We start from the raw sequence: 26,099 nt of genomic DNA, 5'->3' as shown, positions 1-26,099 counted from the left end.
TAATCTAATCTGATCGCTCAGGACCCGTGGTATCGTAGCGTAATACAAGTAAAATACATCTGTGCATCATGCGTTAAGAGGACCTAAAAATCCCTCAATCACATTCTTTGAGGCCTGGGCCTAGGACAGATGGAGTGTTTGCCAGCTGTAACATACCGGATTGCGACCTGAAATTTTACATTTGGCCCCCAGAAAATCTAGACTATCATTCCGGCAACCCCCTTCATACAGAACGAAATGATTCGGTATGAGCTGTCGTAATAGGGTACATACTGGAGCCTGGTGGAGACCCCTTTCCCTCGCGAGTTGTGAGCCACTGAGTACCCTAGTTCGGATCAGACCCAGAGAATGGATCTACAGGGTCATGGTAGGTACATCAGGAGTGGCAGTTAGGTTGTCCTCTGTCCTAAGCATGACTCGAGCAAAACTACAACTCGAGCCACCTCAACTTTAGTTATTCAATTGTTAACAAGTGCTAATTATTTTTCCTTCCGTACAGTAGTACGACTTCGTAGTAAGCTGTGAAGTCCCGCCGCTAACCAAAAGAGGAATTTGTACACCTGCCAAGGAGGTCAGCTTCTAGCCTGTGGGTCCTGGCAAATTTTGCGCTTGTTGGTTCATGGGGGTGCAGCAAGCTCCGACAGGATTGACTTCATTACTAGACCACCATGGCATAAGGTCGCTCTGAGCGTCCAGACAATGAATAACGTCCAATTCCGACATGAAAATCACAGAATACTTGACATTTTAAATTATCGGGTGATTCTCAGACTGGGAAGTTTGTTCGCCGTAACTGTTCTCAAGGAGCGGCCCCCAACTCATCAGAATACCTCTCTGTCCAGTCATTTTCGGCCGCGAACATGTCTAATAAATCGAAAAAATAATTGATATCCTCGACTCTACCACTGAATTCTAAGATGCAGGACCCCATCCATGGATGTGGATATTAGTACGGGCAAGATATAGGCAAGATCTTCGGCGCCAAGGGCAGAAGAAGAATGAAGTTGAATACACTTGCAGTAGTGTAACCCGAAGTTATTCACTATACCATGCATCTCGAGGGACGCGAGATACGGCCTCTCAATGGGCAAGATGTAGAAATTCGGAGACTAATCTTGTCTGTAGTACAAGGTGCCGAGACAGATCGTCCTATTCCCAGTGCATAGCACGTAGTCTTGTCAGCTAAACCAGTAAGCTCCCCCTGATTCAACTCCCAGAATGGGAATATGGCCTCAGAAAACATATATAAAAGGTGAGAAGCTCAAAAACCATTGCAACGCCACCTATATCTCTATATATCTTTTACAACCCGTCCGAAACACTGGAGTGACACTCCCATCATTCTCTCCACCTTTCCAGCGCACAATAACAACCACAACTCTACACTATGGCTGCGACTGAGAAGTCCCAGCCAACGCTGCGAACAGCACGCCTCGAGCTGGTGCCTCTCGGGCCGGAGCATCGGGAGCACACAATGAAGCTCGACATGGACCCGACGGTGATGAAGCACGTTGCATTCGGCCGGCCCTTTACCGAGGATGAAGCGATCCAAGTGCATACTTGGCTGATGAGCTGCGCAACAATGGTACCCGGTTTCGGAACTTGGGCAGGGTTCGCCGATGGGGAGTTTGTAGGCTGGTGGATCCTGGGTCCAGTCCCCAAGAAGGACAGCCCTGAGGAGTATCTGACCGACCGCACCGAGTATGGATTCCGGGTATCGCCAAAGTTCTGGGGACAGGGATATGCAAAGGAAGGGGGACGAGAGATGATTCGCCATGCGTTCGCAGACTTGGGGCTAGCCGAGGTGATTGGTGAAACGATGACCGTCAATACCGCATCACGCGCGGTGATGGCCAGTTGTGGACTGAAACATGTTGAGACCTTTTTCAACACTTACCCAACTCCACCGCCGGGCATTGAAGAAGGCGAAGTGCGTTATTCGATTTCAAGGGAGGAGTGGTACGCGACACAAGAAGTTAGTGTATCGCGGGATTTGAAGCAGCAAAGTTGGTCGCCTGGCACGGCCTTGTACAATTTCTACGGCTATTTGCGGAAGATGCTGTGGTAGTCGAGCACTGGAGCCCCGTTTTCGGGATTATTCAATTGGTGAAAAAATTTCTTTTATGGCTCTGCGGATGTAGGTTTTCAAATTTCATAACTTCATACCTCGAACTATCATCATATATGTAGGTCCGTCGTCTCATGGAAAATATAATGAGCAGTACTACCAGCCAAGGTCATCAACTGCACAAAATATCGTGTTGCCGCCGGTGCCATCTGTAATACTCACTGCATCGTCTTCTATGACTGGTTGAAACTCATTCCAGATTATCAGATTGTCTCAACGCTATGGCCATTATCAGAAAGATCAAGGGCTTGGTGCCAGTTTTCTATAATTCTAGCTCCCATCAAATTTCTCTCGAGAAATGCCAAAGCCATTCCGATCTCAGAGATGAGATTCTACCTCTGAGTACAGTTTCTTAGGAAGGTTAGTCTCGGGTTAGCGTCAGCCCTAGAATACCTCGGCGTTGCGGTGCGGTACAGGGGCCGTAACGCTGTAATTTCGATTTCCCTGCTCGCTTCAAGCCTCCGACTTGGCTTGTCTTTTTTTTTTCTTTCTCTTATTTTTCTTGCCGCGTAATGCACGCCGTCCACTATCCTTACGTAAAGATTATATCTGCCCACCGGAGCGGGATCGGATAAAGATCTGATAAAAATGTCCGCGCTCGCTTGAATATCTATCAGCTGGCCTGCACGCTGCTTCGTCAATCTTCTTTTGTTCATCATTCTTCCTGTGGTTCTCTCGGCTCAGGTTAAATCACAATGGAGTCTGTGAAGAAGTTTTATACCACGGTTTGCGACAAGTCCGCCAGCACCAAGGCTGCCCCGGTCGATGACCCTGCAGCTTTGCAAGAAAAGGTTAGTGATAAGGAAGCCGGATATCCAACCGTCAACGATGCCTCGAGCAACGAACAGGAGAAGCCTGCAGAGGATGCTCAAGCGGGTGTGAAGAAGATTGAGGCGGTGACTATCGCCTGGAGCAAGAAATCCGCCTACCTGTTACTAGTAATGTAAGTATCGCACCCTTGCGGAGGGTGTGTCGCGCTCTACTAATTGTTCTATTCTCTTCGTAAAAAAAGGATCTGGTTCCTTACCTTGGTCAATAATATGCGAGGATCTATGACCTACAGCTTGAACGCATATGCGACGAGCTCTTTCGCTGGACATTCGCTGCTAACCGTCATCACTATTGTGTCCTCGGCCATGGCTGGCTCCATCTATATCCCCATGGCCAAGGCATTGGATCTGTGGGGTCGTGCCGAGGGTTTCCTCGTCATGATAACATTTTGCGTTCTTGGCCTGGTTCTACTCGCTGCATCCAAGAATATCGAGACTTACTGCGCTGGACAGGTAAGAGAAATCCGGTTGCCACGATTTTTCCAGTGACGTCGAATATCAGCAAGAAAATATCTGACGTGCCATCTTTATGCTCTTAGGTTTTCTACTCCGTAGGCTTCGGAGGTCTGGTCTATACATGGGATGTCCTTGCTACCGACGTGACCAATCTGAGAAATCGAGGTCTGGCTTTTGCTTTCACCTCATCGCCAGCATTGATCTCCGCGTTTGCCGGATCCAAGGCTGCTGGTGAGCTGCTTGTGCACTCCACCTGGCGTTGGGGCTATGGCATTTGGGCAATCCTCGTGCCTGTGTTTGCTCTGCCAATTTACTTCATGTTGGCTTGGAACCTCCGCCAGGCGGAGAAAAAGGGCATCCTCATCCGTGAGAAGAAGAAGTGGGACATCAGCCCTCAGGGCCTTTGGTGGTTCATCATCGAGTTTGATTGTAAGTGGTACCCATCATTACCTTTGCGAGATTTCTGCGATGCTCATGATTGTCACTCATTCCACAGTACCCGGAGTTTTCCTCTTCGCTGGAGGCTTCATCATTTTCCTCCTTCCGTTTACCCTGGCGGCCATGGCCCCTCACGGCTTCCAGACCGGCTATATTATCGCAATGATTGTTGTTGGCTTAGTGATGATCATTGCTTTCTGGTTCTATGAGATGTATGTCGCACCGGTGCCGTTCCTCAACTATAAGTTCCTCACCGACCGCACTATCTTGGGTGCCTGTCTCTTGGATTTGACATACCAAGTCTCATATTACTGCTACGGCAGTTACCTCTCCTCGTTCCTACAAGTGGTGTACGAATTGGATGTGGCAACCGCCGGATATGTTGGCAACACCTTCAGTGTCGTCTCATTTGTCTTCCTCTTCGTTGCCGGTTGGCTAATCCGCGTGACCGGTCGCTTCAAGTGGATTCTCTGGATCTGTGTCCCGATGTATATCTTTGGCCTGGGTCTTATGATCCACTTCCGTACACCAGGAGGTTACATTGGCTACATTGTCATGTGCGAGGTCTTCTTTTCTGTTGCGGGTGGGGTATTCATTCTCTGCGTGCAACTAGCTGTCCTCTCCTCCGTTGATCATCAGCACGTCGCTGCAGTGCTTGCTTTGCTATTCGTGATGGGCAGCATCGGTGGCTCAGTCGGTAGCGCCATCTGCGGTGCTATCTGGACGAACACATTCTTGAAGAAACTTGAGCAGGTGCTCCCAGACTCAGCTCGGCCAAAGTTGATGCTCATCTACGAGAGTCTTGTTGAGCAGCTCAGTTATCCGGTTGGAAGCCCGACCCGTGATGCCATTGTGGAGGCGTACGGCTACGCTCAGACTCGTATGCTCATTGCGGGCACAGTCTTTATGGTTCTCGGCTTCGTCTGGGTTGGAATGATGAGAAACATCAACGTTAAGAACATGACTCAGACCAAAGGTAACGTGTTTTAAGAACCGATTCGGAGATCTGTGTCTTGATCGGTTTAGGTTCTTGGCTCTGACAAAGAACTTATACTCATTCACTACGGACTGGTCAATATGATTGACAGGTTATTTAATGAGATATCGCTGAACGGGGACCTGACAGATTTTGCTTAATTGAAAGACTTAGAAGCTTTTGGCCTGTGGGTACCATAGAGGAAAAATGTATCTGGGGTGGTCGCTGGTTCTGACGCAAGATATTTCATGTACCATCACCTACCTAAGTTTCACCAATTCTATTCTCGATAGAGTATTAGCACCTACACTGTCCATCTATCATACTTGTTCTCGTGAAGCATGAGACTGCCGTCAGATATATATTCCTGCCTGCAATGAAATTGTTCCGTGTTCTTAGCAACCACCGCAGTCGCCGTGTAAACTCCATCGCCACATCGTCACTTCCTTCGAGAAGACCTTACTTCTTTTCGATCCAGCGCTCTTCCAAAGATGAGCGATCAAATCCACTGAATACCCTCTGGGTTCGTTGTTTCGCATTTGCATTATTAGGCCCCCTTCCGGCTAACTACTATCCTGCCGCCGCGCAAGATAAGTAGTAGGCAACAGAGGTTCTTAACATGCGATGCATCCGGTTTTTTCGTTAGATCACGATTTTTCGTTCACGATTTTTTCGATTTTTCGCATTCGCATTATCAGATCCCCCCTCTGCTACTGGTATTCTGCCGTCACGCACAATAAGTAGCATATAGTTAACAGAGGTCTTAACATCCATGCGATCCATGCATCTGGCTTTTTTCGCTAAACACAGTCTTTTGGTTAAGCCCAATTTTTGCGTTGGATCCCCATTTTTTCGATGTTTTGCATTTACTTTATTAGATCCTCTCTGGCTACTGCTATCCACCTTCGCGCAAGATAAATAGTAGTCAACCTGGAGAGGTTCTTAATATGCGACGCATCCAGTTTTTTTCGTTGGATCGGGTTTTTTTCGTTATCTCGCATTTGCATTATCCTCTTGTGGCTACTCGCCTTCTCCATTGATATTCAACTGGCCTAACTCTCACTCCTACAGTACAATGCCGTATCAAGCTGACTTTCTGATTGGTCAATATCACTACCATGTGGGTCTCGCTCGGATCTCCCCTCTGGCAATTCCCGAGATTTGTCGGCCACTCCAACTACACTTCAACTACATACTATCAAACGGTCTTCTGGTTATTTCTGCGCCTGTGTGAATTCTGAGAATAATTGTTTGATTTCCCCAAAATGGCGCCAGCGAGAAAGGATGCAACACGAAAATATGTCACAACGGCCTGCGACGCATGCCGGCTGAGTAAAGTGAAGGTCGGAAATCGGTTTCCTGGACTGCCTAGAACCGCAAATTTGTTACAAGGAACTCAGCTAACTCGGGTTTGTAAAACAGTGTGATGGAGCCCAGCCATCTTGTTCAAGTTGCCAAAATAAAAAGAAGGAATGCACGTATCGGGCTGGATCAGATAAGAGAAAGTAAGTTTCGTCAATTTCTGCGTTGCTTGCCGATCGACGCTATTTACTGATAATCAATTGATAAAATTCAGAATATCTCTTCGATTTGTGGTTGACCTTCTTGTCAACCGACTAGATGAGCTATCTCAATATCTCATTGACCAGGGACTGTCCCCACCTCCCATGTTCAATGAGAATGAAATTGCATTGAAGAATGCTTTAGAAACTCTGGGACTTGGCCATGTTCAATTGGCCTTGGAGAAAATCGAGACCAAAGATAGGCAATTGGCGCATTCTTCTCTCGCCGGGACTACTCGGGCTCTGCTTGAAGAGAATGAAGAGGCAGTTCTTGAGGTTGACCTCAGCGAGTTGAACTCGCACATGGATATATTGGCGCAACCACTGACAGTTGACGGCTATGAAGAAATTCACCAACCTACATCACAGGCGCCTATAGCTCTTCGTGAATTCACGGAAGACACACTGCCGCCCCTGTTCGAGGACGAACTTGTTGATCTGGAGGGTCTCTCGACTATCGGCGAAGAAGTGATTTCAAACAATCCTTCTCCAGAAGGCTTACCTAGCCTTGACCCGTCTACAATACCACTTCAACCACACCCAAGCGATTCGCCTGATTCATTACCTTTGGATCGTCTACTCAAGACGGGAGAGACCGCGCCGAATGATGATAAACTGAAGCAACACTCCAATAGCAACGAAGACATGGAAGAAATTGTGCACCGCCTCTCAGACCGCATGGGGAGTCTCCAGATTGGTTCCGATGGCCAAGTGCGATATTATGGCCCGACCTCTCACTTCAATTTGCTGCGAATGCCAACCCCGGACAAACTAACCATACATCGCAACGTACGAAAAGATGGTCAAGACTACTTGTATCGCATGGGGATCGGCAAAAGTGTGCCACCTGATTTGGAGGCCCATCTGATCAACCTCTACTTCACCTGGCACAATCCCTCGTTTGATGTCGTCGATAGGAAAATGTATGAGGGGGCAAAGCAGCGTTGGCAAGATGAGATGGAAGAAACGCCATATTATTCAGAGGCCTTGACGAATGCCTTGTTAGTTCACCCAATACCTATGCTCTGATTTTGTATTATCATCGACGCTAACATGTGCAGGTGTTGTCTTGGTGCTGCATTTGAGCCTCGCTATCATCCAAACTTCATCACGTATCCAAAATCTGTATCGGATTTTTTTGCAGATCGTGCTAAGACTTTGCTTGATATTGAGCTTGATTCGCCATGCTTGGCAACCGTCCAGGCCACGGTAGTGTTGAGTGGACATGATATTGGTTGCAAGCGCGACGCGAGAGGATGGCTTTACAGTGGTGAGTTTGCGCTCGCCACAATTATACAGTACTAAAATCGTGTCTGATGTGTTATCAGGAATGGCTATGCGACTCGCCTTTGATCTTGGGCTACACCTTGACATGTCCTCCTACATATCGGATGGGTCTATCAGTGCGGCTGAAGCGGAACTGCGACGCATGGTCTTCTGGGGGGCTTACACGCTGGACCAGTGAGTAACACATCCGCTAATCCTATGAAAATTCGCTGACATTACATGCTACCAGACAATGGGGCTTCCTCCTCGGGCGCCCATTCAGAATTAATATGGAGGACGTCACTGTTGACAAGCCTGGTCGCGATTCAACCTGGGATCAGGCCCAGCGATGGACTCCCTATGGATTGCCCTATCCATTTTGCTCGCTACAAGACACACCGATTGTGAATCCAGTCACAACTTTAAGTCGGTATCGTATCTTACTATGTGAGATCATGACACCCTTGGGACATGTTTTGTATGTACAACTTCCGATCGCCCAAACGCCACCGCTAAAGTATGCCACGCAGGTACGGATCGTCGAAGATATCGAAACATGATCTGCAGAGTCTCAATGCAAAGACGACTCGAAAGCTTCTTGAATGGAAAGCTAATCTACCCACGCCTCTGCAAGTCGACCTCGACGATTCGACAGTTCCATATCTGCCACATGTGCTATTGCTCCAGTAAATACCTGTCCCGCCATATTCCTTTTTCACACGCTAACAATCTGAATCTAGCATGCACTATCACCAAGCTATCATCCATGCACATCGACCATGGATCTCTAAAAGTTCGATTCAGCCTCAACCCGCTCAAGGCCCCGGTCATACCCATGCCCGCAAAATGTGTGTCGACTCCGCAACCGCAATTGCCAAACTTCTTCACCTATACGAATTGCGCTACACATTTCGTCGCATGAACATACAAGCTGTTGCTATAACCTGCTCTGCGGCGCTAATGTTGATATTCGCGACTATCCTCAATCGCAACTTCGACCATGATCATGAAACGGTAGCCCATCTCAGCCTTTGCTTCCGTGCGCTAGAAGAATTGGGTTTCTCATGGGAGAGTGCGAAACGAGCGCAGAGTTTTTTGCTCCATATGCAGGGCTTGTGGGAGACGAAGGTCCGCCCTTATCGTTCAGCAAAGCGGGCCATGTCGGAAGCTCATGATAAATCTCGAGCCCAATCGCCTCAAAACAAAAGGTCACGCACTTCACCTCAGCCTGGTTCTGGAGAGATAAACGATTCTGGAGACAATCTGACATTGCAAGACTCACATCAAAAGGGCGATGCTCTGCTTGATTGTGACTCGGAGGATTTCGATTGGTTATGGGCCGCTAGCATGGGTGCTGTTCCTCTATCGTGAGGTACATTGGCACTTTACTGTTATTTCCATTGGGCAGCTGAGATATACCGTGTACCTTTGCATGAATACTAACTAGAAGCTTAGGGTATGAAATGAAAGCTTAATTTCGAAATACAATTGCTCGAAGATAGCAAGTTCAGTAGACTACTAGGTCATTCATGTCAACCAATGAAATTTCGCAAGAAATTTCCGTAGCTGACGTACTTCCCTACCCAGATTTTGCCCATCATAGCTTTGGCCCTGTAGCCTCGAGCTCCTGTTTGAGTTTTCTCCAAGATTCCATGCCTCGCATAGCAGCATGTTCCACTTGCCTACCCTTATCTCGCATACGACGATCAAAGATCTCCATTGATACCCAACCGGTGTAGCCTGTCTCGACAATCCACGCCCTCGCAACCTCAGTAACCGGCATGTATGCGCCAAATTCGGCCTCGTACGGGAACGGACGTGCATGCTTTGACCAAGTAAACTGAGGAGCCTCGCCTTCCAAATGCCACGGGTGTTCTTTGGAGAACGGAGGATCAAACTTCTCACCGTCGGACAGTTGCACGAAGAATATCTTTTCCAGAGGACAGTCTCGTACAAAGCGACGTAGAGATTCGCGCAGAATATCGTCTGCATCAGGATACTTTCCCGAAGGTGCGGAAGGATCCGCCCATAACTTTGTGATGCTATGGAAGGTATCGAGACACAACCCGAAGTTCTCCCGAGCGACAGATTCCACTAGCTTCAATGAAGATTCCCACGTTGAGTGATAGGTCGACCAAGACATTGGCTCATAAGCGACCGAGACAAGTGTTGGCTTGGAGCTTGCCAAGTCGCATAGTTGCCGCAACTCGCTTATTATCACGTCCTCATCGCCAATAGCATCAGCGCCATACTGGGCAGGAACTTGCAAGAACGGTGCGTGTAGTACCCTGGCAACTTCGATCCATTGCGTGGCTTTCTGTAGCCTATCAGCCAATGGCGACGGGTCTCCCTCATAATTCTCGAAGGGGGCCAACGAGAGGATGCTGAGATGATTTTCATCACAGATCGCCTTTATTCTGCTGGCGCCTTTGAACAGAGATAAGTTGTTGGAGTGAGAGAATCTTTCCAAATCTGAAAACACTATTTCGATGCCAGCGAATCCTGCTTGGGCTGCAACGCGGATTTTAAGGTCTAGAGCATGAGAAGGATGCTGACCCAATGAAAGACTGCCAATTGCCAGCTTGTTGGTGATCATCGTGGCGTGAAATGTACTGATTTATCAAACCAATAAAAGTAACACTCCAGACATGATCCGATTCTTATATGTTCGGACAGGGTGACCTGGAATCGAATTCCATTGTGAGTACCCCGGCATTTGATTTCCGATCTCCATACTCCTACCCTCAGCCCCTAGAAAAACACTTTTAAGCCATTAATGCCGTGTTACAACAGAGCATTGAAAGTAGCAGAAATTTTGTAATCAATGATAGTCAAGTAGTTCTATACTTAAGTTGAAATTGATATTAAGGCTTATATAGAGAGATATGGATGTATACCTGAGGCCTTTTTTGTTGGTGGATCGGGGCTAACCCGAAAGGGGTGTAGTATGTCGTGTCATGAACGTTCTTGTCGTGCCATTAACATGATCATAACTTTACACCGCGAGCCGCCGCTTCACCGCCCGCTGCCTGCTACGGCCTCCCTATTCTGCACCTAACTAGGAATGCTTATTATTATCTACCCCTGTCTTATTGACGCCGGACCGTAACGATTACGGGCGGGTTCCAGCTCAGCGGGACCAAAAGTTCTGACTAATCTGGGTCCCGAGGAGGTGCCGGATCTCATCGGGGGGGACCCAATCCCCTACAATCTTCCATCGATGAGTGATCCTTTGATTATACATTGAGATACTTACGAAACTTGTAAAGTTGAACCCTCTATAAATATATAAAGGTAAATTTAATAACTCATTAGGACCCAAAATCAGTCAGAAATTTTCTGGGTTCTGTTGAACTTTTTTGGGCCCCGCTGAGCTGGCTGCCCTAACGATTGTACCCCCCGTTTCCACTAACGACTCAAAACGACGCTGAGTATGGCTCCCCTCTCCATCTGAACATTGGGCCCCCTCCTTCTCGCCTAGCCTAGTCGACCGGCTATCAGATACTTCGTCTGCTATCTTCCTCGGGGGTCTTTTAACAACCTTCTTATCCCATCTCCGCTGCCTCGATCGACTCAACACACTTAACTCCTAAGTCTCCTATCATAGAATCTAAACCTTAGCCTTGATCTACATACACATATATATACACACACATGCACTGTATATCTTTAATACCTTTGTAGTAGGTCTCTAAAAAGGCTTCTTCAAATTTTGTATCTAAATAATTTAGATATCTATACATATTAACTACGATAGGGCTTAAAACCTAAAGACCTATAAGTCTATAAGTATAAGAGGGGTAGTAAAAGAGCAAATTGTTACGATACACCTGATATGAGGTTATTCACAAATGTTGGCGCCTCAGGCCACCAGGACCCTGGTAAGCCGGCAAGCTTTCGGTGGAGGTTCACTGGGGCTTCGCTGCCAGTACGTGTACGAACTCCTGCAAGGAAGACCCTTGTAGAGGATACACAAGCCTCGTGTTTTCCCCGCTCCCATTCCCCTAGCACGGATACATCTCCTTCCTGTTTTGAGCGATATGACTGTATTTAAATTGATCCATGTTGGAGAGGTCTTACATTCCTCAAGAAGCAGTCTTTGACTTTTCTGAACAATTGACTTGGCTCCTTTCTCCTACCTGATTGACAGGCCTCTATCCTGACTTGTAGAGTATATCTTTACAAATATTATACCACTCTGTATGCCTTCATATTTGTCTCACTTACTTCAACCGCTTAATATTAGGTGCTTTGCAGTGCTTAAGCGTGCGTACGGTCGCTTCGTGAGCGATTAAGCCCGAACAGGCTATAATTATATTGACAAGCTTGATTTTCTAGCAGATTATCCTCGCGCACGGCTAGAAGCTTTCTAGCCGGATATTATTCAAAGCAGCTTTGCAGCTACTGGTATCGTACTAGTTAGTGCCGAAGGGGTGCTTTCCAAGCTTAATATATCGCTTCGAACGCCTTCACCACTATTAAGCCGACTAAACAGCAAATCTAGCTAATTCACACCAAAAACGCCCAGAAAAGTAGCCCAACTATATAAGCAGGCTAAAATGATAAAAGACCTAATAGATCGGCAGTTAAAAAGGCCTCTAAGCTCGTTGAAATTAGTGGTTGATTAGATTCTTAAGGGCCACTATTAAGCTTTACATCACACTACGATATTAGTGGAGGAGAACGCTGATCTACGCGTAGAGAATGAGAAGAAACGTCAAAAGCACACTCGATCGACTAGGCATATAGCACACGAAGGGGGCCTATCGATCGAAGAGGGCCTATAGCTAGCTCAGCAGCCAATTTAGCTAGTAGAAGCTAATGAGGTAGTATCGCATGAACAGGGCGATTTACCTACCCAGCAGGATTAGCCACGCAGGAGGGCTCTGCCTAAGTGTAGTGGATACTGGGAGATTGGGCATAGGATCAATCATTGTAATACACGATAGATATAGCAGAATTGATGCGTTTTGGTTGATTTATCATGTTTTCAAAATTTATCATGGGGGTGGGTTAACCGCTCGGCCGTGGTTATCATGTGCTTAGATAATCACCTAAAATCCCGCGGCGAAAGAAAAAGAATCTCGCCGACTCCAACGCTCACCACCACCCTCGATCGCTTATCTCCCGACTCTTGCTGCCCTTCCATCGACGAACACCCTCTCACCGAAACATCCCACCCAAAAAACTACAAGCCCTCCACCATGTCTCGTGAAGCTTACCAGGTGCCCTCCATGAGTGGCCAGAACGCCTTCGAGGGCACCAGCGGTATGGCCGTCGACAGCCCTGCGGTCGTCTACATCTGCGGTCACTGCGCGTCGCGCGTGTCTCTGCGCCGCAGTGAGCACATTCGCTGCAAGGAGTGCGGTCACCGTGTGCTCTACAAGGAGCGGACTAAGCGGTAAGATCCATCCTATCAGCCCACTTCCGGCGCAACGCGCATTCTCTTATCAGAGTACTCGGACTGACTCGATTTCTCTCATGATAGTATGGTCCAGTTCGAGGCCCGTTAAATATGCGCCGAACCGATATGACGAGCCGGCAAAATAATCGTCTAGGCCGTGTGAGGTCCCAGACGCAGTGGAGTTTGAAGGAACCGGGGCTCGCGTTATTCTATGATTCTTTCTTCTTTTCTCGAATTTTTGGCACGATGCATCGAATGGCGCTTTGGAGTTGCAATACACAAATAGTCTTCATGAAATACATGAGACTTGTGGCCTGTGGCTAGATTCGTCTAGCTACGGCGAATAAAATATGATCCTGGGATTCTATTCAGTTTGATCTTTTTTAGATTCATGTTGGCAAACTCGTCCGAGTTCCTGACCCCCACTTCACTTAGGCCGAGGCTAATCGCAGGCCAAATTGGGCTTTCGCACGGCAGACTATACCATTCGGACATGATGCATAACAGGTACATAGAGTACCTAGATATCCCTTCATGCCTACTAATCCTTCAAGGTTGCTTAAGCTATGAAGAAAGATGGCTCAAAAGACGTTTAGAAAGATCTTTTATAAGAAGGGAAGTTAAAGCAGATATGTTTATATTGTAAAAGCGTTTCTTAGTCTAGATTTCAAGGATCTAGTATACCTATTCTCTACTATATCCGAAAATAGAGTAGTATGTCGTGCAAAGGCACAAATTGGCTTGCGATTAGCCTCAGCCTTCAATTAATTCAAACAGGTTTAAGCCGAAATCTTCTTACGAACCCTGAGTCACCTGGACGACGAAATAAAAATCAGTCAATATCGACCCGAGATTTCCAAACAGATTGCAAGAGATACAATCACGACAAAATCCATGACATCAACCTTCTAGACTTCGGAGGCCGTCTCTTCTCCGAGTTGCTTATTCCAGCTCATTTGTGACTGCAATGAACTGCTCTAGACTCTTGAGAGCCTCGCCACTTTCGATAGCCCAGCGGGCGCGGCGCAAGCCCTCCTTCCAGCGGCCTCCGCCAGGGCCGCGCTCGGTGATTACCTTGCCATCGTCGCCAGCACCCATGTTGCTAGTGTCAGCCTCGCAGATACCAGAGGTGACCAGCAAACCAGCAACGTTCATGAGCACAAACTCCAGAATAGGATCGTCCCGAGGAAGCTCGTTGCGGAGGATGCTCATGAGCTTAGCCGCGTTATCCTTCGGCATCTTGCGACCATAGACCTCGGTGAGAGGGTGAACAGGCAAACCAAAGTCTGAGGGGTGGAGTTGAAAGGTATCGACCTTGACTAGTGTCTTGGGGTTTTCTTCTTCACCATCGCTCGAGTCCTCGTCGTCACCTTCGGAGGGCTTGTACGCTGGGTTGGGGTACTCTGAGAGCCTCCAGCAGTTTGTAGGGCCTGCGCAACTGATCTCATCCATGTCCTCCTCGCCACAGACAACCAGTGCCTTCTTGGCACCGGCTTGTCGGAGAGCATCGACAAAAACTGGACCCAGGCTTTGGTAAGCCACACCGACTACTCGTGCCTCAATTGCCCAATCGATAGGGTTGGCCAGAGGTCCCATTAGGTTGAAGATCGTCCTCAAGCCCAGACCACGTCGGACTGGGTTGGCGTACATCATACCGGGGTGGAAGTTGGGGGCGAAGAGGAAGGCATAATTGGTTCTCTCGTAGACCTTGGCCACGTTGGTCGCGTTGACTGCGGAGATCTTGGGAGGGATGGGCTGGATCGCGTTCAGGACATCGGCAGAGCCAGAGAAAGAGGTTTGGGCACGGTTGCCATGCTTGGCCGACATCAACAGCGGCGAGGCAATAATGGAAGAGGTAGTGGAGACGTTGAAGGTCGAGTGTGAATCTCCGCCGGTTCCGACGATGTCGCACTACAGTAAAAACATCGTCAGTCGCAATTAAATGGCAAAGCTTCATGTCCTCTTACCAAACCGCCATGGTAGTTTCCTTCGCGCCTTCCACGAGCTTTGACAATCTTCTTCAGCTCGGTCTTCTTAATCTGGCAAGCTGCCTCTCTCATGCGGTGGGAACATTTCGCAATGACATCAGCCTGCCTGTCCTTTCCTGTGGAGTGCAGCAGGGTGAGGAGGGCTGCGGTCTGAATATCTGACAATCGGTCCTCGAAGATCAGAGCAAATGCGGACGCAATGTCCTCTGCGCTGACTCGAATATCCGCGGTAGCGGGGTATGCCAGGCGTTGGAGAAGAGGGGAGATGGAGACCACCTCCGGCTTCTCATATTTGGGGGAAGACATCCTGAGTAAATACTCAATTGAAATTGAGAAGTTCCCAAAGCTCTAGTAGGTCAATGGGTGTTCAAAAGTGTCAAAGAAATGATACAGTCATGAGTCAAGCCCCTCATGGCGCAGACCCATGTCCGGCAGAATAAATACACCGCCCATGATGGCACTATTCCCATTCTGGAATCAAAAAATATCACCCGTTGAACTGCCCTTCCGTCCCCCGGAGGTCCTTTTGATCCACTCAATCTCGAACAATCGGTGTCATTGTACACCTACCACACATCATTCAATATGCCTCCACGGGTACGCATCATGTCGCTTCGCCGACAGGCCTTGCGATGCCCGCAAGAACTCCGAATCGCGTCTCGGAGTGCTAGCACTGTCGCCGCGGCAGCAACAACCCCAGCTGCACCCATTGAGCAAATGACACACTCAAAAGCTCCAATCTCAAAGAATCCTACTACCCAGTTGCCATCGCACCGCAATCCCGAATACCGCCGGTCACAACTCCTGCGGCAATATACCTCCCTCATCCGCACATCTCCTTTGATGGTCATCTTCCAACACAACAATTTGAAGTCCATGGAATGGGCCTCGATCCGACGAGAGCTCACAAAAGCTCTCGAGAAGGTGGACGAGAAGATTGCCTCTGAGGGCCGGACAGCTCCGCAATTGGCTCCTTACATCAAGCTGCAGACCATCCAGACTAGCATATTCGAGGTTGCGATCCGCATCGTCGAGTATTTCCGGCCGAACGAGGCCGCCCAGGCTGCTGGACAGCCCCCAAGTGCTGTCAACCCCATCACACAAACGTCCGCTGAGCTGCCAGCCATTTCCGGCTCTAGGGACGATCCTGCCTTGACCCACGACTTGTCTCGCGCTGCCCACGCTGCAGTGAAGCACCTCAAGGGCCGCCACGAGCTTGCCGACATTCTTGTCGGTCCCATCGCGATCCTCTCCATCCCGGCCGTCTCCCCCGAACACATGAAGGCTGCTTTGTCGATCTTAACGCCGAAGGAGTCAGGATTTACTGCGCCCTCTCGCAAGGGTAACCCGGATTACCACGACCCGACTGTCCAGAACGGTCTGCAGAAGATTAACCTTCTCGCTGCCCGCGTCGATGGCAAGGTCTTTGATATCAATGAGACCAAGTGGGTCGGCAGCATCGAGGGTGGCATCGACGGTCTGCGCGCTCAGCTTATCATGGCCCTGCAGAGCGTGGGATCCAGCGTCACCAGCACTCTGGAAGGTGCTGGCAAGAGCTTGTATCTTACTCTGGAGAGCCGGAGAAGTGTTTTGGAGGAGGAGCAGAAGCCCGAGGGCGAGAAGAGCGAGTCGTCTTAGGTTGGCCGAGGCCATACCCAATCATTCTTGTATAATAGGTCATACTGTTTGTTTTGCATCCTAGAGGATCTTAGGTTTTTTGTTGTTCTTTCTAGCTAGGATGAATGTATACTGCACAAAAAATACACCTTGGTGAAATTGTTCCTCCCTGGAACTTGGGATTTGGATATCAATTCGAGAATACGTAACAATAGGCGAGAAGAGCACAAAATTCCTCCTAATTATCTACCAAAGTCGCCTCTCCTAGTTCTCTCTCAAGCGCAGCTTGGCGTTCATGCCAACAATGCAGCGCACAAGATCCCAATCCCCATCCAGACCAACCCAATCGGTCACCAGAATACCAGTGGAGCAATCACCGTCCTCATGACTCTCACGACGGCAGATATAGTCAACCGTGGCGGGATTCACCTTAGCAGCAATCTTCTCGGGCCAGGTATTGGTCTTCCAGAAGTTGCTGGCACTAAGGAAATTGATATAGAACGGGAACTCGCGAGCCTCGACCGGACCGGGCAGCTCCCCGAATGGATAGCGGCATTTACTCGCCCGGTCAATCTGTTCCTTGACGAATTGAACCTTCTCCTCGATGTTGGTGGTTTCCTGGACCTCGTAGAAATCCTGGATACAGAGGTGGCCACTGGGACAGGTCGCATTGGGAGTGTTATCTGCCCACGCAGCGCCATCAATACCCCAGCCATTACCGCCGTGCTCGCCCTTGAGTTCATCGGGCAGATTGAAGCGACGGAGGAGAACGACCTTGCCTCGAGCTTCGCCCAGAGTGGGGATCTTGGGTCGCACCCACCAGCGGCTGTCGGGACGGGCGTAATGACGAGAAAGAATGTTGGCGAGTTGCTCGTCCGTGGCGTTGCCGGGACCCTCGCGCTTGAGGGAGATGATGAGTGTCTCGGAGGGATTCTGCTCCAGGAACTCGTTGACTTCCTTCATCAAGTCGCGGAAGTACTTGTTACCGGTGAGCGAGATGGGGAAGACGCTGTGGACGAGGATCAATTCATCCTTGGCAGGATCATCGGGGTACTGAGGCTGAACGCGGATGTCGAAGAAGCGCACGCCGTTCTTCAACTGCTCCCGCGGGCTGACGGCCTGGCAGCGCACCGAGGGCGGCGCGATGTGGCAGGTTGGTGAGTTGTGAGTGCCAGGGATAGAGAGCGCGGAGAGCAATGTATCATCGCGCAGCTCGCCCATCCATGCGTTCAGGTTCGCCGATGAGAAGACCGCCAGGTGCGACTCGGGGGTGATGTAGACGCCCGTGAAGCGGTACCTGGGGTTCTCGGACTCAGAATTCATGGTGGCCGACTCTGTAGTTGGCACGGGCGTCTGGATGGAGTGGCGTTCGCCATCGACCTCGAACGTCAGACGCATGCGTTCCTTATCAGAGTGAATGAATGCCCTTTGGTCGGTTCTGTGGGTTGTAAAGGGCTCGAGGCGGATGTCGACATCGTTGTGCTCCTCGAAGGGACGGGTGTCTACATGAATGGCCTTGACGGGCTCGACCGTGCGAGTCGTGTTGGTGAGCACACGGGTGAAGTTCTTTGCGAGAAAAGCGATATCATCTCCCCTGCTCTGATTGGGAGCCTCGAAGCGCTCAATGCGCTTGAGGATGATGGGAGTGCTGGTGTTGTTGCGGATGGTGAGTTGTTCGGCGACCATGATGGATGGTGTGGGGGAAAATAGCTCCAAAGTTGATGTGGAAGCTCAACGCAAAGTCAATCAAGTCCCAATTAATATGTGAAGCTCACAAAGGACGACAGGGCTGCACAGCTGAGCAAGAAAGATGACCCCTCCATAGGCGATCTGCGGGCGATCGCGTATCGTGGAGCTTTCTCTCTTGGCAGTCGAAGCTGATTCGAAGCTCACAGGAATCTCTGACGCCCAGATTCCAGCTTCTCCATCGCCCCGTGCCAGGCACCAGCCAATTTGATTCGCAGGGCTCATAGGGCGTTCGAGTACGGGAATATTATTATGTTCTACTGCAATTTATACACCCGTCTCCATCGACATGTGCTGTGCATGCCGATCGTGAACCGTTGGAGGGGTTCAACTGTGGAGGTGGGGTATTTTCCACCCACTTTGGCGTCATGGAGGTCTACATCCAGCGTCCATTATAATTAATCATGTACTCAATCCTATGCAGTGATCGTCTATATGTTTGAATAAAGAGACCGGAGAAAAGGTCTAGCTATGTATGCATCAGCTTGCTTTCTGTTAAAAGATCTTCTTGAAGGGCAAAGGCTACTTATAATACTCCGCTATAATGCTATAGAATGGCTCAATTTTACATTCGTCTCAGTCCAATCAAACAATTCGATTTTATATAATTCCATCAACTTCTTCTCCCCTCCATGAGTTCGCTCTGTATACACAGACTAGCTGGTGATACCAACAGTATTTTGATAATAGATATTTCTGCGCTAGAATTTTTTAGCATGTAGGCGTTTCGCTTGGTTCAGTCTTAAATCTCAAAACCTTTTGTACAAACTGACAGGTTCGATCTAAATCCAATCCTATGACAAGCAGGAATAGTTGGTATGAGAATCGCGCGGAAAGTTTGGTTCAAACAGACAAAAGCAGACATATCAATCTACGTCTTTCCGGTCCTCTCTCCCCGGAAAGGCCCTGTCGACCGCCCGTTCTGTGTGTACACTCGCCTATCCAGCAGTTGCAGTCGATGTTTCATAGTTAATTGATCCGCACAAGATACTGCAAGCCCGTGTCAAACGGAGTGAGCATCACCTATTGGACAAAACTTCCATTCACCCGGGCCCATTCGGTATGTAACTGTCTGGACCGATTTTTGAAAAGCTTTAAAAAATGGCAGAACTTATCTTCCTTTTCCTAGCATTCCTGCATATCGGAGGTATTCGGCATGGGGGGTAATGCCTCAAACGGTATAAACCGTGCGAGTTTCGTGGCAAATTTGCCCTTTGGAGCATACCGTGCCTCATTTTTGGTGGTAGCATCATTGTAGAATTCTTTTTGCTCTGGCAGGATTTTTCCTAAACTCTTCACCACTTGAAACCCAGAGCTGATTGTCCTCGGTGAAATATCTACAGCCTTCCACCCAGTATTCATGACGGATGTCTTCCAAGGCGACACAAAAATAAAAATTTCCACCTTTGTAGAGAAATATGGTGAAAAGACTTCTTTAAGGTAGCTTCAAATCAGCGAATGCGTTCCTAACGTACAGTAGCTAGGAAGGATTTCTGTATAGTACTAACGAGGAGAGGGAATTCTGTCGAAACTTAGTAGAATTGATAATCTGTGAGGTAGAGCGGTAACTGTTGGCAGCGAAGTCTTGGAAAGCGCCTGGCAAGACGGCCTGCCGGTGATAGTCTGGAAGATGACGTGGCCCACGGTCAAGCACAGGGTTCTTGAGGTGGCCCCGGTGGTAGACTACGCTTCTAACGTTGACACTCTAAATTGCATGTGCGCGGCATGCTTGACGTCCAAAGTCTTCATAATTTCGCCAAAATCCCTGTTCCGTCGTCCTTGATCCCCTTCACAATCTCTTCTTCCCAGTAATTGGGATTGAAAGTAATCCGATTCAGAGGATTCAGCCGGTGGGCACGGTTGAACAAGTCTTCGTATACGCGACCATCGTAGCGGCCGAGGGCACTGTAAAGTAATTATTGTAAGCCTTTTTGTCAAATAGCCAGTATTCCAAAGCTTGCCAGCGTATGTATAAGCGATACTTCTGGTAGAGGCTGTCTCACCTGTCAAGTAAATAGTCAGGGATCATCCAAGAATCGACTAATGCCAATGCATGCGGCCGGACACGAGCCATGAGTTCTTGGATGCGGTCCGGGATATGATCTAGGGAGGATTGAGAGGCTGCATTGCAGCGCAAGACTTCATTAAGGAATCGTGGTTAGTTAGATATCTTTCAATGATCTTGTTTGCGGGACAGGTGGCTCAGGTAGCTTGAAGAACGGCGCGGGGCAGAATGTAGCGTTATTTTCCTTACATTCATAAGACTCATTCTGTACGGTATACATAGCGAATAGACGGTAGAGGTCCCACAGGACAGCTTTGGTGGGGCTCGAGATGCTGCTATCGCTCGAGAGGCCTTCGAAGAACATGGAGACCATCATCGACTGGGATTGTGCTTGGGATGTATTAGCTCGAAGTTCAAATTTCAACATAACTGTTTTCTTCGGATCGACGGAGGACCTACCGCGACTCAATTTGTGAAGTAGAATCAAGAGGCTGTTCCAGCTCTTCTTCTGAATAACTCTCTGACTGTAAGCTTCGTATGACTTCGTGATATTAGTGATCATGTATTTTTGCATTAAGATAGTGATTTTGGATATACCAAAGTAGCTGCACGAAGCTGGAAGCTTCTAACAATGTCACGATCATTTTCCAAAACATCGTATTGGCAATGACTTGGAGATTTTCCTTGCTTCGCGCGGATAAGCTCCTTGAAAGAAGCATCGGTGTCATTATCGCTAGGAGTATTTGGCGACTCAATAGCGGCGGTCATTCTCTTGATGAGGTATGCCGCAACCTGCTGAGTGATCATCCAGTTATCACCCTCCACTGTCGGCTTGGAGAGATAATCATTGTTGAGCTGGATAAGGCCGCTCCCTCCTCCAAATCCGTGTCCACCCAGTGCACGACGACAGGTCTCGATACCATCAGCTGCGAGAGTGGTGCATAGGCTCTTCAGGCCGGACGACATGCTATGCATATGAGCTAGTGATTGAAAATTGCGCTGCTCGACATCTTGCCGGGTGCTTTGATACACCTCTTGCATGCCCCGGCCCGTGTAGTGCAGCGCGAAAACTGTAGCAAGCAATGGCAAGATTCGAATCTGAACCGTTGGATAGTCGAGTACTGATAGCTCAGGGCCAGTCTTGTCGCCGTCGCGGTCCTGAAATTGTCGGCGAACAACAGTGTAACGCACAGCAATAGTGGTAGCCCGAGCAAGAACAAGCCTTGCATGTTGGACAATGTTAGCGCGGACATAGGTCATCGACCCGTAAACAAGAGCGGGTTGTTCGGGCTTCGAGTAGATTCCGGTCCTAGGATCGACACTAGAGTAACGCGAAAGAAAGGCGGCATGTGGGATACTAAAGTTAGAGGGATTAGCAAATAAAGGTCGTGCTTTCAGCATTGTTGTAAAGACCAACCGGAAATTGTCAAAAAGCATGTACGCATTATCGATAGTGCTGTAACCATACTTGGGTCCGATGTCTCCAATGACGATTCCATCCAGCGGCTGATGTGTCTGCATATCCCTCACCTGAACAATGAAGGGATGGGGACCATGCGACACGTATTTATCCGGTGAGCCTGGGGCGGGCAGAAGCAATTGAGCTACCACGATGGCGTGATTGGCAGTACGGCCCAAGCTACCATTCCACCACTTGCTGGCTGTCAAAGTCGGGCTATGCAGCACAAACTCCTTGGTGCGGCTATCCCAGCGAGCTTCAAGCTCCAAGCCACGAACGTTGCTTCCATGACCAAGCTCTGTTTGAGCGTACGCGCCAATGATCTTCCATGACTCAATGAGAGGCATCCAATGGGCACGCTGGGCTTCACTGCCCTGTTCGCGTACCGTAGTGACAAACATTTCGGTATGAAGAAAGTAGGGTGAAACGTCATCGAGCAAATATTCCGCCATTTTGTGATCTTCCGGGCTCCATTGATGCTTGTCTTTGAGTCGGCGAAGCAGCTTTCCCCTAGCAAGTGCGAGCTTGAACCTATCGGGACGTGATAGGTTCTGCTGCTTGTCTTTCGAGAGTACCGGCTCCCGCTGTAAGATGGATAATACACGAGCCTGTCGCTCTAGGAATCCATCAGAAGATAGCAAATGCTGTCCTAGCTCTTCTACATTGACGCTGGACTGCGCTCTCTCACGTGCGAGGGTGGTTGAGCCATCGGGCTGACTGGGACGGAGATGATCCGTAAAGTCGCGCATGTTGACAAAGTACAGCTTCTCCGGTTCAGATAAAGCTTGATATGCTGTGGACTGGTTTTGTGAGCTGTCAGCTCAGGGTTCTTTTCTTTTATAAAACTAATTGTCAAGGTGGGTCTTACTTGGATCTCCGACGCAGAACCATAAAATTACAAAAACCAGTGCCGATGCTCCGGACTTTCGGACGCTTGCAGTTGGCTCCTCCAAAGCTGTAACCGGCGTTGCCTCGGAGTCCTCGGTTATCGATTGAGGAAGGCCTACATTTACCTCGCCACTTCGTAACTTCAAACCAGTCTCTCATATTTCTACATACTCTGGAGGTGTTATTCACGGATCGTTTCATCGTAAATTGCAAAGCTTAGCAGTTTTTTCCGGACCCCTCAAATCTCCAGGTCCTATATTCCAAATAAGATTTGACCTTATATTCGACTGAAATTATTCATTGGACATCCCCATACTCGGCAGATCCGGGACGGAAACCAGGAGAGCATTTTCACCATGTTTAATTTCCAGGCTTTGCATGAACTAAAGGTTGGATGCCGACCAATGTATAGTGAGAAATGTACGATATGGAATACCCCAACACTTCAGAAACCAAAAGAAGTGAACGGTATCCATGAAACTTCTCAGTCTGAAACATTCGACGTAGACAACTAGATGCGTGCAACCCCTTTCCGCCGACCTGCGTACCATACATATGAATACGTGTGGACAAGAAATCGAATCAGTGCTGTCTTACTAGGAAGCATCAAGAATCCATAGCGCTGCTATGTTAAAAAGGAGTGGCGGTACGATAAGCTTTTTAGGCCCCTACATATATTATAGCAGAAGGTCTGTATTTCTACCCTGGCATGACGACTCAAGATTGGTGGAAGGAAAGGCAAGTCTCGATGATCACTGACCTTCGCGAGGGCGATCTCTTCTGCCCTTAGCCATTGCTTCACATTTTTTCGCTGCACCGCAGTTTCGTACCGTACTCGCTCGTTTATGAAGGGCTGATTAAATCAATATGCTCTCGTGGTATAAGGATACAGCTGGATGTCCATTGACTTGGTAACAGCGGTGAATGACAACAGTTCTTTTGCGTTGGAGCCAAAGAATTAAGGATTCACAACTAGTATAGTGCAGGGTCGGCTGGCCGGCAGCGTCCGCTGAGCTTCAACCTTGCCTGTTGACTTTGCCACATAGACCAAAATGGCATTATGTAAACTCCAGTTGTACCATTGAAATGACATTTGCTCTAGAGCTTCGGGATGGTCAATATTGCTTGCGCAACGGGATATGATTGATAATCACTTGGATCAATCAATTGACGCGTTGAAAAAAATTGCGAACCAGTTTTATGTTGGAACAAAAGAGAGGTCCGCAGTCAAAGTGGCCTATTTTGGCTTGGCGTCGCCCCACTCTCCGCGCTCGGCATTTCATGATCCCGTCATCAATATATGCTTTCCGAAAACCGAGGTCTGACTTGACGTCCGCCAAATTCTTTGGAGCACGTACATTGCAATTTTTTGACTAGTCACTAATTGCTACCAGGTGCATCCGCGGATGTTGACGAATCTGTCGTCGAAACGGCAATTATTGAATCAGGCATATGTATCATTCGATGGCTTGGCCTATTACCTGGGGGGCATCTAACTTGATGCTGGAAAATGCACCGGGGTCATCATCACAAAGGCGGAACACAATTGGATTCAGACAAGCATGCGAGGTAAGAATAGATTTGCTTGAGGTGTACATTGGAAAAAAAGACCACTCTTAAGGTTTCAGATGATGGATCAGACAGGCTAACAAAAGTCCAAGCCATGTCACAGAAAGAAGGTAAGGTAAGATGGAATTTGAAGGGCCTAAAGAATCTCAAGCTAACAAAAGTTCAATCTCATTTCCAGGTGCGATGCCAAAAAGAAACGCCTAATTCGCCATGCGCAGCCTGTAGGAGCTGTAACATAGCATGTGTTCCACGAATGGTAAACGCGCAGCAACACCATGACCGAACGGAAAGTTTAGTATCTCCGAACGAGACTCCTACTCCTAAGAGAGTAGATATAAACAGTGTTCATGTGAGCGACATGATCGAGGGTCCATCACCAGCCATAAGCAATCTCAGTCATGCAATTCACTACGTAACTAGTGAGCTTCACAGGCAGCCTAACCCCACTACGGATCGTTTAGACACGATCGATCTGGAAATACTCATCGGAAGAGGTGCTTTTGAGATTCCTCCTCGGCCAATATGTGATAAACTCCTCGATGTCTTCTTTCGCTGGGTGGCACCTGTAATACCTATTATCAACCGAAAAGACTTCATGCAGAGATATCGAGATGTCAACAATCCCCCTTCACTACTACTGCAACAAGCAATTTTCCTCGTGGCTGCAAGATTTTGTGCCAAGGATCACATGGAAGGCAGCAGCAACTCAATATCCCCTCCTAAGCAGTTTTACGATCGGGCAAAAGCTCTCTATGATGCGAGTTTCGAACAGGATCAGACAACTGTTGTTCAGGCATTGGTGTTAATGGGCCAGTACTGGGAAGGATCGGAAGGTGCGTGTGATACACGGTCGCTACGGCATAACCAGCTAATACTTATCAGATGTAGGGGAGAAGGACATGCTTTACTGGAATAAATTGAGCATTGTTGTCGCACATTCATGTGGGATGCATAGAAGGTACATCCCTGACAAATCATATTTCCGTTTACAAATACCTGACCTTATTCTAGTGTTGAAAACTCCGACATGGGCGTATCAGAGCGGCGGCTACGGAAACGCATATGGTGGACACTCTTCACTAGAGACCGATCGCTGGCTGCTGCATTTGGCCATCCCGTAAACATTAATTTCGAAGATGCTGATGTGGAGGATTTGAATGAAAGTGACCTGATTGAGGATGAAGATGAATCCTTCCAGGGGCATGATCCCCAGTTCTTCGTAAAATACGTGGAGCTGTCCAAGATTATGCAAAAGATTACTTCGATGCAGCGGTCACCTGTGGATACACTGGACATACAGGCTGCCAGAATCGCACAATGTGAAATTGAGTTACATGAATGGCTAGTGAATTGTCCTAAGTCCCTTATCTGGGATGGGCAAACCCACGCTATCTGGTCTGCGATATTGACTTCCTGCTACTAGTGAGTTCTCCGAAGTAACTTGAGTTTACCATGGATGCTGAAGCAACATTTAGTACCGCCTTATGCCATTTACATATACATTCCCCCGGAACGGCGCGGACCACCCTAGTCATGGGATACCACGCCTCATTGACGATACTGTCAGTGATAGAAGCCCTCGTCGCTCGAAAACTGGTTCAATATTCTCCAACGTTCATGTATGGCACCTCAGCTTCCTGATGATGATGGTAGTATTAACGGAACTTCACAGCGTTTATCATATTTCTACTGTTCTTGTGACTCTTAAAGCTCAAGCAAAGACCGCAGTACCATCTTTCCTACCGATACTAAGAGCTCAGGTCAAAA

General features: G+C 48.4%; 10 protein-coding genes across 10 annotated transcripts; 6 read left to right on the top strand and 4 right to left on the bottom strand.

Annotated features, from left to right (window-relative positions):
- Positions 1 to 1,387: 1,387 nt before the first annotated feature.
- N7473_002405 (GNAT family N-acetyltransferase) lies at positions 1,388 to 2,068 on the top strand (the record flags this gene model as incomplete). Its single annotated transcript, XM_057148345.1, has 1 exon — positions 1,388 to 2,068. The coding sequence occupies one exon, from the start codon at positions 1,388 to 1,390 to the stop codon at positions 2,066 to 2,068; it is 681 nt and encodes a 226-aa protein (XP_057011999.1).
- Positions 2,069 to 2,823: 755 nt separating this feature from the next.
- On the top strand, positions 2,824 to 4,842 carry mirB (uncharacterized protein; the record flags this gene model as incomplete). Its single annotated transcript, XM_057148344.1, has 4 exons — positions 2,824 to 3,071; positions 3,141 to 3,411; positions 3,498 to 3,843; positions 3,911 to 4,842. 4 exons carry the CDS (start codon positions 2,824 to 2,826, stop codon positions 4,840 to 4,842), a joined length of 1,797 nt encoding a protein of 598 aa, XP_057011998.1.
- Positions 4,843 to 6,093: 1,251 nt separating this feature from the next.
- Positions 6,094 to 9,027, top strand: N7473_002403 (transcription factor domain-containing protein; the record flags this gene model as incomplete). The annotated part of the gene is given in 8 exon segments (XM_057148343.1): positions 6,094 to 6,237; positions 6,251 to 6,333; positions 6,405 to 7,391; positions 7,452 to 7,660; positions 7,719 to 7,851; positions 7,907 to 8,134; positions 8,187 to 8,342; positions 8,397 to 9,027. 8 exon segments carry the CDS (start codon positions 6,094 to 6,096, stop codon positions 9,025 to 9,027), a joined length of 2,571 nt encoding a protein of 856 aa, XP_057011997.1.
- A 226-nt stretch (positions 9,028 to 9,253) lies between these two features.
- N7473_002402 (sugar phosphate isomerase/epimerase family protein) lies at positions 9,254 to 10,252 on the bottom strand (the record flags this gene model as incomplete). The annotated part of the gene is made up of 1 exon (XM_057148342.1): positions 9,254 to 10,252. The coding sequence occupies one exon, from the start codon at positions 10,250 to 10,252 to the stop codon at positions 9,254 to 9,256; it is 999 nt and encodes a 332-aa protein (XP_057011996.1).
- Positions 10,253 to 12,755: 2,503 nt separating this feature from the next.
- Positions 12,756 to 13,687, top strand: N7473_002401 (Rpo12/RPC10 RNA polymerase subunit family protein; the record flags this gene model as incomplete). Its single annotated transcript, XM_057148341.1, has 2 exons — positions 12,756 to 13,057; positions 13,145 to 13,687. Coding segments are annotated over 2 exons (327 nt in total), but the record flags the coding sequence as incomplete, so codon positions are not given.
- Positions 13,688 to 14,002: 315 nt separating this feature from the next.
- N7473_002400 (anthranilate phosphoribosyltransferase) lies at positions 14,003 to 15,354 on the bottom strand (the record flags this gene model as incomplete). The annotated part of the gene is made up of 2 exons (XM_057148340.1): positions 14,003 to 14,971; positions 15,028 to 15,354. The coding sequence occupies 2 exons, from the start codon at positions 15,352 to 15,354 to the stop codon at positions 14,003 to 14,005; spliced, it is 1,296 nt and encodes a 431-aa protein (XP_057011994.1).
- Positions 15,355 to 15,633: 279 nt separating this feature from the next.
- On the top strand, positions 15,634 to 16,686 carry N7473_002399 (mitochondrial 54S ribosomal protein uL10m; the record flags this gene model as incomplete). The annotated part of the gene is made up of 1 exon (XM_057148339.1): positions 15,634 to 16,686. One exon carries the CDS (start codon positions 15,634 to 15,636, stop codon positions 16,684 to 16,686), a length of 1,053 nt encoding a protein of 350 aa, XP_057011993.1.
- Positions 16,687 to 16,929: 243 nt separating this feature from the next.
- N7473_002398 (phosphatidylinositol-specific phospholipase C) lies at positions 16,930 to 18,351 on the bottom strand (the record flags this gene model as incomplete). The annotated part of the gene is made up of 1 exon (XM_057148338.1): positions 16,930 to 18,351. One exon carries the CDS (start codon positions 18,349 to 18,351, stop codon positions 16,930 to 16,932), a length of 1,422 nt encoding a protein of 473 aa, XP_057011992.1.
- A 1,805-nt stretch (positions 18,352 to 20,156) lies between these two features.
- N7473_002397 (uncharacterized protein) lies at positions 20,157 to 22,624 on the bottom strand (the record flags this gene model as incomplete). Its single annotated transcript, XM_057148337.1, has 6 exons — positions 20,157 to 20,316; positions 20,415 to 20,550; positions 20,666 to 20,806; positions 20,876 to 20,957; positions 21,014 to 21,773; positions 21,834 to 22,624. 6 exons carry the CDS (start codon positions 22,622 to 22,624, stop codon positions 20,157 to 20,159), a joined length of 2,070 nt encoding a protein of 689 aa, XP_057011991.1.
- A 2,303-nt stretch (positions 22,625 to 24,927) lies between these two features.
- N7473_002396 (fungal specific transcription factor domain-containing protein) lies at positions 24,928 to 25,755 on the top strand (the record flags this gene model as incomplete). The annotated part of the gene is made up of 3 exons (XM_057148336.1): positions 24,928 to 25,165; positions 25,221 to 25,290; positions 25,344 to 25,755. 3 exons carry the CDS (start codon positions 24,928 to 24,930, stop codon positions 25,753 to 25,755), a joined length of 720 nt encoding a protein of 239 aa, XP_057011990.1.
- Positions 25,756 to 26,099: the final 344 nt, after the last annotated feature.

This window comes from Penicillium subrubescens (genome assembly GCF_028828155.1).
Source record: "Penicillium subrubescens strain IBT 31985 chromosome Unknown utg000002l_segment0_segment0, whole genome shotgun sequence".
In the NCBI taxonomy this organism is placed as follows: Eukaryota; Fungi; Ascomycota; class Eurotiomycetes; order Eurotiales; family Aspergillaceae; genus Penicillium; species Penicillium subrubescens.
This window is presented reverse-complemented; position numbering and strand designations above follow the sequence as displayed.